The 15,422-nt window shown below is 34.9% G+C and overlaps 1 protein-coding gene across 1 annotated transcript in view; it reads left to right on the top strand.

The window, feature by feature from the left end:
* Window positions 1-5: 5 nt before the first annotated feature.
* LOC106109108 (serine/threonine-protein kinase NLK) overlaps window positions 6-15,422 on the top strand; it is a gene marked incomplete at its 5' end in the record, with an annotated part of 82,676 nt that continues 67,259 nt past the window's right edge. The window contains one exon of the mRNA XM_013290511.1: window positions 6-64. Coding sequence (XP_013145965.1) covers window positions 6-64 — 59 coding nt within the window. The remainder of the gene's footprint in view (window positions 65-15,422) is intronic.

The raw sequence follows: 15,422 nt of genomic DNA, 5'->3' as shown, positions 1-15,422 counted from the left end.
CGGCCATACCCACCGACGTGCAGCCTGACCGCCCCATCGGCTACGGTGCCTTCGGTGTCGTATGGTAAGTTTGTTTCAAACTTTTAGTCTCTTTTTTTGCATGATATTTCTACCGTTAATTTACTTGTCACTATCTTTGCCATATTTGTTTCTTACAATTTGAAAAATATTAGCTAAATAAAGTAGTTATATCTAACTTTATCAAAACTTTGTTATTCGGTTTAGTTACTAGATTTTGTATTAAAATTACGATTTATCCTTAAATTTTTTAACACCTAACAAGTATAAAAACTATATAAGTGTTAAATTATAATAAATATTTGTCATTTTACCAAATTCAGTTGATAATTTAGTAAATACCATGTGTAGAGATAAAAGGCTTTGACAACAGAAGTGTTTACTCATAAATGTCTTCCACTCATCTAGATAATGCCAGAATTGAATTATCTCATTACTTTATTAGTTAGATTGTATTTTAAAACATTTTAAATAGTGTTACAGTATAGTATTGATGTGAATATTTTATATTGAGTAATTGACTGGTCCGAACCACATTTTATTTTTGAATAGAAATATGTCGCATTAAAACATTTCCATGAAAAAGGATTTCTTGTGCATCCTCAATTCATATCTCACAGAAATGCTTTTATATGATTTTTTTGTGTTTTTCTTCTATTGATTATTTAATTTACTTATCTTTATTAACACATCTTGATGAAAGACCAGACATTTACTGTAGTACAAATAATGTATTTGAGCAATAACTTTAGTTTTTTTTGCATAATACTGTGTACTATTTTTTTTCTTCTGATATACAAAATCTTATAATCTCTTTTTAAGCATTTTTATTGATTTTCCACACAATTGCATTTTTCTAATTTGCTGAATGTTTTGTTCATAAAACTTTTATAACAATATTGACTTTAATTATGCATGTATGTTTTTAATTCCTTAATTTTTTTAGATAGGATAACAAAAAGTATAAAAGTGTACCAAAAATGTAACATTTAATAAATATAATGCACTATTAGTTTAGTTTACATAAAAGTAATGTAGCATATTTAATAAATATTAATTGTAATAGAAGTATACTTTATGGCTAGAGGCATGGTGTTTGGCGCGAGAACAACGCTCATTGTCGTATTAAACAATGCAGCCATGATACCGTTGCCTTTGCCCACTTTATAACAACTACTAATTAGCATTTCTCATTAAAATACCAACTAAAACATTATAATCAAACTAGCTTTCGCCCGAGACTCCGTCCACGTAGAATAAATAAAACAAAAGTCAGTAACCTATGTGTTCTCCCAGATTATCCTTGATCTATGCCAAATTTCATCGAAATCCGTTCAGCTGTTTAGGCTACAAACTCTAACCAATATCCATCCATCCATCGATCTAAACTTTCGCATTTATAATATTAGTATGAAGTATGATTAGTATGATGGTACAGATATTGTTCATGTGGTTAAAATGACGTTGCCATGACGTAGTTTGAAACTGTCATTTGTTAGGTGTTTTTCGTGTAAATTGTTATAGAAAAACTTAGCTTTTGTCTATGGATTAATGACGAAACAAAAACGGCCAATGAACCCCGTTATTTACTTATAGAATCTAATTTTTTTTCTGCACACCATGTCCGTTAATCGTTAAATTTTAAGACTTTTTATAATGGTTATATGTGATTCTAAACCTATTTGAATAGGTGCCAAATATATTTTATTGTAGGTTTTATAGTTGATGCCGTCGACCCGTTTTAAATATTTAAAATTATTATAGCCCAATAAATCAAATCGTGAAAAGAATTGTGACTTTTGGAATTAAATTACATAGTTATAACTGAATTAAAATAATAAGAATGAAGTTAGAGTCTGAAAATCAAAATTGTCACAGAGCAAAAAGTTAGAACAGTTTGATTTAAAAAAATGTTTTTTAATTTTTAGGATAAACCTTTTTGCGATGCAGCAACACAGTTTCATAAAAATCTCTTCTCTATTGGTTTAAAACGCATCGAGTACAAACATTAATTTTGATTTATATAAGCCCAGTATCTTAATAGGTATTAAATTTCACGTCGTCCTTAAGCTTGTTTTTATTGAAACCTGTAAATAACAAGAACAGGTAACGGTGAAGTAGGGCCGTATTTTCGACTATAACACTTCTCTCAATCAAGTCAATAACGTCGCTTTCAGAAACGAAATGACTTCGTTAAATCGAAACGAGCGATAAGTTTTTAATTTGCCGACACAATTTAATATTTAATTGAAGCCAACACTGCTTGTCTTAGAGACACTTTAGCGGCCAGCAAGCCTCTTAATGTAGCTTTAGAATTGACAAATCTACACTAAACGTTATCGTACTAATTAACTCGAGTGCGAAAGTGTTTTGGCAAATGGAATAACTTTTTGTAAAATCATTTTAATATTTAAAATAACTTTTTGAAGTTGCTTATCGGATTTTATTAAGATATGAAAACATTGAGCATATTGCACGCTCGCGATCTAAGTTTACAACATGTGCTCAAAAGTTGGGGCTTACTATTTCTAATCTACAGTTACTAGCTGCCCTCTGTAAACACGTGGCGTTTGTTTGCATCCGCCGTTGACGTGTATTCGATTCAGCGTTAACAGACATAAGAGTGCTTTTCAATATTCATGTATTCCGCAATCGAGTGCACATTGCGCACCCTGATGTTTCTTGACATCATGCAATTTTGCACTTTATTGCCGTTCGTTGAAGTAGGTTTTCGCAAGTCGTAGCACGATATCGGCGATCGAGACGTCTGCAGCGCCTGCGTGTAATAAATGTAATTAATTTTAAACCTTCCGATGACTTGTTAGGGTCTAGTTTTTAAAATATCGAGTAAGTAGATGTTGTGTAGCGGTGTGTGTACTGCGAGGGTTGCGGTCGCCGGTCGCGGGGTCTGGGTGGACTCTTTGTGCGGACTCGTCGTGCGTAGGCAGGGCCCTGATGGCGTTCGGCGCGTCGATTGTGTGTGAACGACCGCGACGAGGGGAGGCAAGTCTGATTATTCCGAGACCTCGTCGATCGCCGCTCGAGAGCCCTAAAACCCGGCCCGGGCTCCGCCGGCTCACCTTCCCTCCTCGCTAGTTCGTGAATGCAAATAAGAACTCGTTTAACATTAACATTTCGATTTACTTCTGTCCTTTTGTGGAGTGCCGGATTTCATTGGTATAATTAATTCAGTACTGGTACGATGTACCTGGTTTGGTACCATTTGTGAGGTTAGTAGACACAATTACAACAATGTGTCACGGTGACGAACGGTTGTGGTGCTGTAGAAAGCTGCGAAGAACGCGAGCATCAGCCAACAAATGTCATGCAACAATCCGTGGCTAGAAATGACTATAAAACTATAGTTCTTATGGCATTGTTTTATAATCATGATGAGTAAAATCAAATAGATTTTTTTCTTCTTGACCTTTTTTCTTTATACTATTACTTCGATATTTCTAATAAATAAGTTATTTGGTACGTAAGTCTAAATTTAAAATGCATTGTAGAAGACTGTGTCACAGTCTCTTAAAATCTGAACCGATAACAGTTGATTGTTTAGTATTGGTGCTAAAAATTGATCAAACTAACAACTTGAAACATGTTTTGTGTCTTTATATATCCTTACAAATAATTAAGATAGTTTTTTTGTTACATACAGCTAATAATGGTATTTGATAAAGAAACACAAGAGTGATGTACGTGCGAGGGAAATTAATGGAAGAAAATGTGCGGGCAGACTGGGTACTCAGCCTGATTAATTGCAAGCCGCCGGCCGCTAGCCGCCACAATTGATCATAGGATACGTTTGCACGTCCTGCCCGGCCCAGATCGAACCCAATAAATTAATTAAATGAAGGTAGAAGGAGCAGAGAGGGGAGTCGATTGATCGGCGGCGGTTGGGCGCCGCGGATCGCGCCTAGTCTGCGCCTTGCGCCCTGCGCCGTGTCTAATTGCCGCGAGCCACATTCAAAAACTTGATCCGTACGCCTTTATGACTGCTTGCCGTGTCGAATAGAGTTCTGAACGCTCCCCGTGAATACTTTGATTATAATTGTGCACTCGAAACTTGAACTACGGTTTTCTCGTCGAGACGCCTCCAAAAGCTGGGTAGCGCTAAGCGAAGGATCAACTTGTTTTTCCTTCAGTCACACGGTCTTCGGCTTTAGAGAAAGTTTTCTTTTGTGTATCCCTCTAAAGTTTTTAAAGTTGTTTTTGTTGAGATCTCTCTACCTGCTTACGATACTGGGATTTTTTGCGCTACCTGCCATTGGCTTTAGGAATGGATTCGTATTACTTTGTCGTTTAGGTTACCAGGATTGAGTCCTCATTCATATTGTAATAGTTTAGTAAACAATGTGTTGCTGTACTAAACTTTGAGAAATGTTTAAAATATCCCGATGGTACAGGCCTTTTTATAACTCTGATTTTAGGATGATATGATTGGAGTAATAACCAATGGATTTCGCAAAAGAATTATTTTTCGAAATAAATTGTTAAACGTTAATTTTGGAACTTTGTTGAAGGAACATTTGGATTATTTTTAAGTTGTTTCGTTTTTAATTGAATTTTAAGAAAAGTGGATCGAATCGATTAAATAGCCACTATAGCCAAAAAAGTCATCGGTTATCAATTTTAGCGATAATTGCGTACCAAGCACGTGTTCAATACAATATTTGCTGCGTTGACTGTCACTGCCAATTCGTAACCGGGTTAATGTGAAATGCGCGTCATATAGTTCATATAATTTCATTGCTTTTGTAATCGGTCATAAGGCTGCTATTAAGTTAAAATGGTCGACAGCTAAAATTGTTCTTGCATGACTTAGGCGCAAGTCACTCTCGTGACTTTATTATCTACGCTATAATTGACGTCGTGGGAATGAACGAATAGATTGACTTACATCTGATTAGAAATTAAGTTTGATACGAAGTGTATCGTTTATCGTTTTCACGCTTAACATGACATACATGTAGCTTTGTAACAATTGAAGATTTTCCTTGGTTAAGATATTAAGTTTTAGTATGGACTTTAATATCTAGCACTCTAACTACCCTGTAAATAGCTGTATCTTTTACATATCGAAACTTCGATATGTACGAAAAGTTAGATTAAATAAGGGCTGGCACCTTACACAGTGGATGATAGGTTTTTAATGCATTTTTTTTATAACGTAAGGTGGCAAACGAGCAAGCGACCACGTGAATCCACCGAAATGGAAAGCGACCGCTGCCCATAAACGTCCGCAATTGCAGATGCGTTGCCTACCCTTGGTTGACGGAAGGGGAGACGCACATAAAGAGGACATTTCCTCTTATGCGTCTCCTCCACCGTCAATTCCCCTTTTCCTTCCCATGCTTTCCTCTAAAGAAAAGGATGGAAAGGAAAAGTGACTAAAATCAGGCCTCGGGCACCACACTCATCAGACGAAACGCGGAATTGCTTCCACTTCACGCCTGTTTTCTGTGTCGTTGTGGCATTACACCAGGCGAGCCGGCCCATTCGTGCGATGTTAAAGCGAGCTCTACCACTTATATCCGTAAGACAGACATTGAACCGCCGTACACACTTTGGTAATAACAACGTTAGTAATGTAAATCAATTTGCATGACTGAGTCGACAGTTATTGCAGATATATTTCCCATGCGGTCTAGACAAAGATTTTACCTTATCTGTGTTTTTTCTGCTTCCTTTCTGTTGTAGAAACGTGGAATCTGTATTGTTTCCCGCCGGTGATTACTTTTAAATGCAAAGCGATAAATTTGCATTGAAATAACGTATCTGCAATACGTTGTTCAAATATTAATTTATCGTATCTCCTTCGTGGGGAGGTTTCCCCCTAATGTCCCCGTAGATTAGCTCTTTCTATCCACATTAGTATGGATTGCGTTATTTCATACTATCGTGTGCTTTAATATAAACTATTAGATATACCTTTGCAGGGACTGTAAGAGATAGAAGAGCTACTTACTAACTTAATTATAATGTAAATGTTTATTAAGTAATCTTGGGAGGGGAAAAAGTAAAGGGTTATTTTTTAGTAAGTTATATTATATATAGTTTTTATGAGTTCTGCAACTAATTATTTGAATAATGTTTAATTTAATTAGTTAACAGAAAAAATTTCTTTCGTTCATCTTCTCGTTGTAATTTCGCAAGCAATTAACGTTTTACACGAACAGATGTTTTTCATGTTCTACGGACAGCTATACTTCATAATATCACTTTCAACTCTTCACGGATAACAGTCTTTCAGTCAGTCTTACTAATATTATAAATGTGAAAGTTTAGATGGATATATAGATGTTTGTTAGAGTTTGTAGCCTAAACGACTAAACGGATCTCCATGGAATTTGGCATAGATGTATAGTCTGGAAGAACACATATGCCACTTAGTTTCTTTTAATTACACGCAGAAGGAGTCGGTGTGAAAGCTAGTTTATTTATAAATAGATAAGAAATATGTCTAGTTTAATTAGAGGCTAATGTTATTTTCATTGCTGTTTATAAAGTACCACGATTAGTTTGTGACGTCACTTTAGATTTCTATCAAATTACTTGTAAAACAAAAATGTTGCAATAATTCGCATTAAACCTCGCTTATGATTTTTTTCTACGGTAACAGAAACATCCTGCCATAGATCTAGCCCAAATAATACTTTTAAAAAGTATTTAATATTGTATTTATAAAGCGTAATTTTAGATCCTCGTGGCTGTTTTTATGTGCAAAAGTTACATTTTAGCGCTTTGAAAATGTCCGTTATCTATCAACTTTTTCTCCATTCGATTGATATATGTAATTGTATCACGAAATGCAAAACACGCAAACTTTTCCCGTTGTCGATGTTTACGTCGCCCTGCACCGCCACCGTCGATGCGATTGTCTGCACCAAGAATTATTTGTTTTAGTTTCTTGATAGGGAAAAGTTTCACATTAGTATTGTGCGCGATTGTACCGCTGTTTGTCATTAATCTATTGTATTGAAAATGTTATGTTCCAGTTATTGTTCCTGGGTATAAAGATGGACGGTCGTGATGGATGTGTTCTAGTAGTTTCTATTAGATCATTACTAGTTGTTGCTCGCGACTTCGTTCTGCGTGGAATTACATTTGTCATAAATATAGCCTATGTTACGCAGTGATAATGTAGCTTCTTAATGGTGAAAGAATTTCTGAAATCATACCAGTTTTTGAGTTATTTCAATACATACAAAAATCCTAATCTTACCTCTTTATAATAATAGTATAGATGTGCAGAAACTTGAGAAGATGTTAGCCTTTTTACATAATTTTTACTAACTAGAAGCTTATTTGGGACAACTTTGGATCGATTTTAATGTAATTCCAGACTCAACTATTTAACTTTGAAAAACTGCTCTCTGTCCATTGTAGCGATAGATTACCTAGGTCTGCGTAATGTTGTATGATTACTACAGGTGCTATAATAGTTGCAAATATTTAATCATCTATGAATAACGGATTATCGTTATCAGCTCGTAAACACTTCAACTATACGCTTGAAGGTATCGGCAGATGTTTCACCAGCAGTCACCAGGCCGGCCACAGGAGTCAATGACCTGGCGATTTTGTTTATTTACGCTACAACTAGGCTCGTGTTGTTAGGTGCGCGTGCGTACCCGCTCCTCGTTTACGTGCCATTGACTCCTCCCCCCGCGCTTCCTTCGTCGCACCGCTACACCCGCGATCGAAATAGCACACCTCGTTACTGAGCATATTTTGCGAATCGACGTACCTCAGATGTGAGATTCCTAAATTCAAGAGTTCGAATCTCTGGTTGTTACAATCTATAGCTATCTTTAAAAATTATCTTACTAATATTATAAGTTTAGATGGATCGACGGATGGATGATTGTTAGAGTTTGTAGCCTAAACGGCTCAACGGATCTTAATGAAATGTGACATAGGCGTCAAGAATAGTCTGGAAGAACACATAGGCTACTTACTTATTTTTAATTTCACGCGGACAGAGTCGCGGGCGAAAGATAGTATACCTGTATTTATAATATCAGGGTATGGTGGTTGATTTATTTAGTAATTTTCCACTATAAAGCTATTGGTTTCCACGATGCAGGTATCAGGACGGCAGCGCCTATGTAAATCTTACCCTTGAGCTAAATGCCTAATTTAAGTGTTAGCTTTGTTCGCGATTGCATTTTGAGGTCAGTGACGACAGCATGTTGCTATAAAACTAAACTCCGTGGTAATAAGTTATTACAAATTATTAATTTTCTCTTATGTACTTAGCAAGAATTTAATTTGAATGTAGAACTTAACTCTCGTTAAAATAAAAACTTGACAATGTCCTTCACGTCACCTTATATAATTTAAGGTCATTACAACTGTGTAAAAGGAAATGTCGTTACTAATTAAAAATGCAGGTTGTAATTTTATATTCCTGTTTAATATTACTAAAAAAATATAAATATCTATTATATGTATTGATTACAAATAGTTTATATTAATCTTTTGTTTGTATTAATGTAATTTTAATTGTTTGTCATGATAAGATAAAAACAGGTATATTTATGATTAGAATTTTTGATTGTACACCTTGCTTGACTGGTAATAATCATTCGTATTAAAGAAAATATTTAAGCAAAATAGTCGGTAACGAATTCTTCAGCATTTTGCCTCTATTAAACAAAGGCTACCAGTAGTCTGGAGAGAATTTATAAAACATTAAAAAGAGAATGCCTGTTATCTCCGTGATACATGAACATTTGAACACGAACATGTCTTTAGGCGTATTTATAAATATACCATTCTATCGCAATGGCAACTAACGTGACTAGATCACGCAAATTGAATGCTTGGAAATTGTCCGTTTTTCGATATCGCAGACACTACTGAAAGTCACCTTGCTTCCGTAATTGTCACATAAAGCGAGTTACGATCGGCCAACACCTTTTTCGAGTAACGACCAGTGATAATTAACTATTTAGAACGTGCTCCAAGTTATACAATAAACGTTCAGAAGGCGCCATTATCATTATCGGTACGCTTGCCGAATGGTTTTCGTTTCGGAAGTTGGATCTGGCTACGTCGGCCGTATCGGCTACGCGTACTTGAGCATCATTTATAAAACACAATTAGTATTTAAATTGGGTCCAATATTCCTACTGTTTCTCTTAAATGAGCTCCGCCGGGGTTGAACCAGGGCGAGGCCGCCCCCGGACCGGGGGTGACGCCATAATTTTTGTCTCCAGTCGCACCCGGGGGGCTCAGGACCCCGCCTCGGGTTGCCGCCTTATCCCATATCCGTAACATGAGCGTCCCTTTTTTCGGCCTTCATGGACACTGTAATCGTGTACAATGTTAATGTTATAAATTGCCTTTGCCTTTGTTTGCTTGTTTTTGTTTACAGAATTAAATTATTCCCAATGAGTGTTATGTCAACGTGTAAATTATAATAATTTTCATTGAATCATATTTTTCTTTGATTTGGTGCCGCATATACGGATCGCATTGTTTTTCAATTTGATGTTATATTTGTTGTAACTTAATTAACTTGAGGTTTTATTATATAGTACGACCACTGTTTCTCGCCTCTTTGTAATATAAAAAAAAAACTTTGTCCAGCGTGTCAATATTGGTTTTTAACAAATTTAAACGCATAATGATCTGATTTTATACGTTAACTGTCGTAAAGTGGATATTTCCGTGATACTAGTTCAAGGAAAATTTTTATGTATTCAAATGTTCAGTACATCGAGAAATATTCTAACATTTTAATTTACGAGTAATGGATCGGAGAATACATCAGCGTGAAATTCTTTGATACCGGATTGTTTTGTTTATAGCCCTAAAAAGAAGATTAAACAGGAATTAGGAAATAGAAAATTCTTTTACTTCTTTCTTAATCGTATCTAAAAGTAAAGATAAATTTATTATAAACAGTAGTTGAAAAGTATGTGTCCTATGAATCCGGGATCGCACACGACGTTCCCAGCGCCCTCCCGCGTTCTATTCCGTACATCAATCACTTTTATAAATTTATAAAAGAAAACACAGGCGTCTATTTCCTTTACATAACGTTAGTCATCTGAACATGTCGGAAGATCGAAATGTATAAGTATTTGATTTTAGAATTAGCTATGTTTTAATGTAGACAAAATCCTATATTTTAGTATAACAATAGAATTGCACTATAGATAATTTTATAAAATCTTGTTCTCGTATAAAAATTGACTTGACAATTTTATGTATGTTATAGTGGCTGAGGTAACCTACGAGTAGTACGTAAGAGATAAAGTAATGACGCTCAGTATAAGTGTATTAACCAGTTCAAAAAATTAATGAGTTTGTTACAAGGCTAATTTTTTGAAGTGTAAATGGTAATTACATATTATAGTAATTATTAAAATGTTACGATGATATAGAATAGGCGAAGCAGTAATTCGTGGCAATGACATTTACTTGTTACTAATAATGTTAATTAAAGGATTACTTGCATATAACATTGGAATGTTTTTGAACAAGAATCAACATAACAAGAAAGTAATAACCAATCGAGACAGGCGATGAAACAGTATGTAGTCCTAAACAGTACTACTAAAAATAACTATTATCTATTGTTCTGTAAAATCTATCTAGCTAGACGTTTTGTCTCCTACATATGAAAATATTTTCATATCAAATTCGATTTGTAATAACAATTCCATCGTGGTATAAAATAATACATTCTTGAGAGGTGAATTAATGCCTTTAACTGTAGGTCTCAAACTAATCTCACATAAGCGACTCTCAAGTCTCATTCTCTACAGAATTATTCTCGAGTGCGCTCATTTCCTTATAATATTTTCCTCGACTGCTCAGTTTGAGATAAGTACGCAATTCGCAGACTTTTCAGTGAGAAGTTTTGGAATACACAGAGCTAGCTTCTTACTGCGCGTTAGTTCATTTTCGTGTTTAGAAATATAACTTTTTAACGAATATACATTTTAAGACTGTAAATTGAGAAAGTTTAATGTCGTATTGTTTCTTTTTCATGGTGGAAGTAAAAACAAAAGATTTTCATTCATACAATCCAATCTATACTAATATTATAAAAAGGAAAGATTTGTATGTATTGAAATAACTCGAAAACTACTTTAAAAATTCTTTCACCATTAGAAAGGAAATTTATCTGCGAGTAACATAGGCTATATGTTGTATTATTTTTTTAATTTCACGCGGGCGAAGTCGCGAGCAACAGCTACAGAGGTATTCTTCATTTCCAATGTTATAAATAGCTTAATTTGTAAGTCTTGATGATAATATAATACTTGTGATATTGGATTACAAAGTTTTGAACAAAAGCGTTTTTGGTTCATCGCTTTAAGACAAAGGGATTCTTATTGTTATTCTAAATTCTCTTGCCTAAGGATAATCTGTAATTTGATAAGCAAAGAAATATACGATTCATTATTAGTTTAATAATAAATTAACAGTTTAATTTGTCGTTAATTTTAAATATCATTATACATAAGTTCGTATTTTCTAAGATAAAACTCAGACACATTGACAACATATTTGACATATCTACAAAATACTTAACCGTACCCAATAACGTATGTTTTACTTGTTATGAGGGTCTCTGAAATTAGCTCTACCTAAATATAACGCAAAGTTAATCTTTATGTTTGACCTGAATCGATAACATTGCACGGTAACACGCGGTTTATGTAACGGTTTGGTCATTTAGGTCTCTAGTGCGCGGTAGCTATCCCAAACTAGAAAAATATTTGTGGAGCCCTTTAATAGTTGACTTAGGATTAGGCTTAGCACAGTCTGTGGGTCCTATAGATATTTAATAATTGGATTCAGGCTGCTTTCGCTCCTCGAAGTCATAGATTGATTGATTAGGTTTGTTCATCAAAGGACTGGACAGAATGTAAACTGTCGGCAAATTGAAAAGTAGACTTTTGTAGGCATTTTATTAAGATGTGTTAACTTATCTTGTCTGTTTTAATTTAAAAAAGATAATGTGGTTATGCTACTCCAAGATTCAATTGTTCAAATAAAATCTGAGAATGAACGTTTGCACAAACTTCCTTCGACCTGTATTGGTAATAATAATATTTTCATTTAATACTAATTGCGAAAGTTTATTTTCCGTGACGCAATTCTAATACGCGCTACTTTATTTGTTTTAGTCACGGTTTCTGTTATAAACATGTGAGTTTTATATGTGAAAAACACTATATAACTATCACTGAAATTGTTTCCTACCATATATAATATAATCTGAAAGGTTTAAATAGACAGGTAAAGAAAAAAATGTACATTAAAATGGAAAAGATCACTTAGCGGATCAGGATTTAGTGTTGATATCTCGAAAGATTTTAATCGAAGTTCTTTCTGTCTTCGTTATTTACAGATTATTCTTCAAAAGTACGTACAGTATATGCGTGACTTCTATATAAGGTTTAATCTTCCCTGGGCGAATAGTCCGTCCGTTGCGCTGGCCGCGTAAAATAGAGGTAAAAATTGGTGATAGTGTTTTGTTACAAAGGTCACCAGGGGCACAATTACTGTTAACGAGACATTCGAACCTTCGTGGATAGAACGCTATTACTTGTTGTTTTTTTTCTTACTATTTTTCGTACACTTTTTTTTTTTTAAATTATTGCTCATTACATTCAGAGCATGGATTAGATTTGAATTCCATGTTAGTCAATTTTTAGTCTTACTTGACTAATCAAAAATAGTTTAGTTCTCGTTTTTGTCGTAAATAATTTTCAAGTTAACTATTTCCATTAGGAATAATGTAGTAGTTGTCGTGCGAGCAGGAAATGTGGATGGTTGTTTTAAATTACCCCTTATGTTTTAAAATAATGGCTCCAGACTATAATGCTAAAGTTTTCGGTCGTGTTTAGTGTGCAGAGAGCGTGACTATGGTTTCCGCTGTGAGGACGGTTGCAACTCGTTCATGGGGTCTGGCGTTGCGAACTATGTTTAGTGCCCTGCCAACGCTAATACCATGGTTTTATTCTTACTTTTGCTTAGAATATTGTGGAGTGGCCCTTAACTCACAATAGACTTTATAAAACCAGTATTTATTCGAATTGATGTTCGAAAACCTTTACTTGAGAAATAGTAAAATGTTTTAAAGACATCTTAAGCTCTCAGACTTGTAACAATTACGTAATTGTAGGTGGTTAGTGGTTGACAATCTATTCTCATAATATCTTACATGGTATTATTTTGTCATCAACATGTCGATTGAGCCCATTCTTGTGTTAGTTGTGGAGTCTGTCATTTTTGTTGCGATTACAGACCGACGGTTTTATAACTGAACTGTTGTCGCTAAATGATGGAACAGAAACTTGTAATCACCGCAGAATCTGGATTCAATTGTTTTATCACACTGCCTGAAGGTAAAAAGATAATGCTATTCAAACGTTTTATAACAATTCATAATTATAGCTTATCGCAGTGCGAGACCGTTAGACGACCGGATGGCCAGGTCATTGCGGTGTTCATCCGCACTACGTGACGTCATCTACCATGGCTATTGGGCCGTTGACCCAAATTCTGGGTAGTCTGATTAGCAGCGTTAACGCTAAGCCGAGCTGAATTTTTGTTGACGTCGAGACGTGAAGTATTAATTTACATAATACGGCATTGTGTACAATATTATACCGCAAAGTTCTCAAGCGACGTGAAAAGGCGAAGAGGATGTGCGTACTTGCGTTAGATTTTTAATTTAGTTCCCAAAATTATATCACGCATCTCATTACACGGGGTATAACTCTCTCGATTATGTAATGTATTGGCTTTCTTGCTATAAAATTAAATGATATACTCGTAGTTGGTTCCGTGCCGTTATGTCTCTCTCCACTGTATAAAATTTTCTAAGGTCCTCTGTGGCACGCAAATATTGTCTTACTTTTTCGCGCACTTACCGAACGGAACGCAACTCAGTAGGTAGGTTATCTTACGGATTGTCCGTGGAATTGTAATTCGTGCGCGTCGCTCGTTGCTGTTGAATATTCCGTACAGTCGCGGTGCTCTCTTTCTGCTCATGCGGCGACTATAAAACCCCGCTTATCCGGATTTTGTGCTCGTCCCACACAAGGACCCGACGAGGTTAGGCAAACGTTGCATAGTAATCGTAGAGAAATTATACTTTGGCAAAAGTTTCTTTTTGTTTGGTACATAACTACGAGTATACGTCTTGTCTTGTCTTTAGATTCTTATATCTAACACTAGCTATTGCTCGAGACTTCGACCGCGTGAATTGAAAAAATAATAAATAATATAGCCTATGTTACTCACTGATAACGTAGCTTTTTAACGGTGAAAGAATTTTTGAAATTTTCCCAGTAGTGTTTGAGTTATCTCAATAAATATAAAAAAAAAACAAATCCTTCCTCTTTATACTAGTGTAGATTAATATTTTTAAATGATTGTTTTGAGTTGGTTGCTTAAACATTGGTATAACCTATATTGAATGTCAACTTAACAGACGTTTTAATTTTTAAACAACTTGTTTAACGCTTGTACTTCTAAGTTATAAATAAAGTAAGTGGCTCTTTGATACAATCTGACATCATTAGAACTAAGAATGCTTATTATTCACGCTATTTTCTCTTTTTTGATGTATCTTTGTAAAATGGAGCGTTTATCTTTCGTTTGGCGTAATGATGTACGAGAGCCGAGTTGCATAAATCACGCGGGAGTGCCGCAGTTTATACGATCTTTGATAAGCCGCGAGTATGTTTTTATTTAGGGGTATCGAATATTGTTGCCAGACTTAATTATTCATCCCGTAAATTTTCCTATTGCGAATAGTAGTTGTTGATCTCTTAGACTAGTATTAGTAATCTGTAAACTCTAAACGATAAGCGACCAGGGAAGAGTTTTTGTAGTGTTCTTTATCGTTACCTAAAGGCTAAGGTTATCGTGCTTTGAATAATGATTCAAGCCGGTCTTTTGAAAACCTCGGCTATGTTTTATATTTGTCCGCCATATGTGTAACATTTCATCTAAATAATTTAAGGTACTATTACGTAACTAACTACGATGTTATTCCATTCTTTTATATTATTACAGTATTAATTAGTAGTCCTTTTAATCGCAAAAATCTTTGTTACAAAGTGTGCTAATTATCTTAGCGCAGCATTAAGTGTAATTAACAATGTTGAGTAGTAATTTCATTATTAACAGGAATATCTAATCGTTTCTTACTAGTTTACTTAGTAATACCTTTTGGTTGATGTGGATATTAACATCTGTGAAGAGTCTCATTTATATATTTCTATTTTTTGGTCACCTTAGTGGTGTTATTTTTACATAATTTTCTTTTAATTATTAATTTAGTCGCTAACATATGAGTGCGAGGTAAAGTGAGCAAAGATAACGAATGCCTCGCACGGTTGAGAGATGCATGGAGAAGCGTC

This window comes from Papilio polytes, unplaced genomic scaffold (assembly GCF_000836215.1).
Source record: "Papilio polytes unplaced genomic scaffold, Ppol_1.0 DF821289.1, whole genome shotgun sequence".
Classification (NCBI taxonomy): Eukaryota; Metazoa; Arthropoda; class Insecta; order Lepidoptera; family Papilionidae; genus Papilio; species Papilio polytes.
The sequence above is the reverse complement of the archived record's forward strand: the minus strand, read 5'-3'. Positions and strand labels throughout refer to the sequence as shown.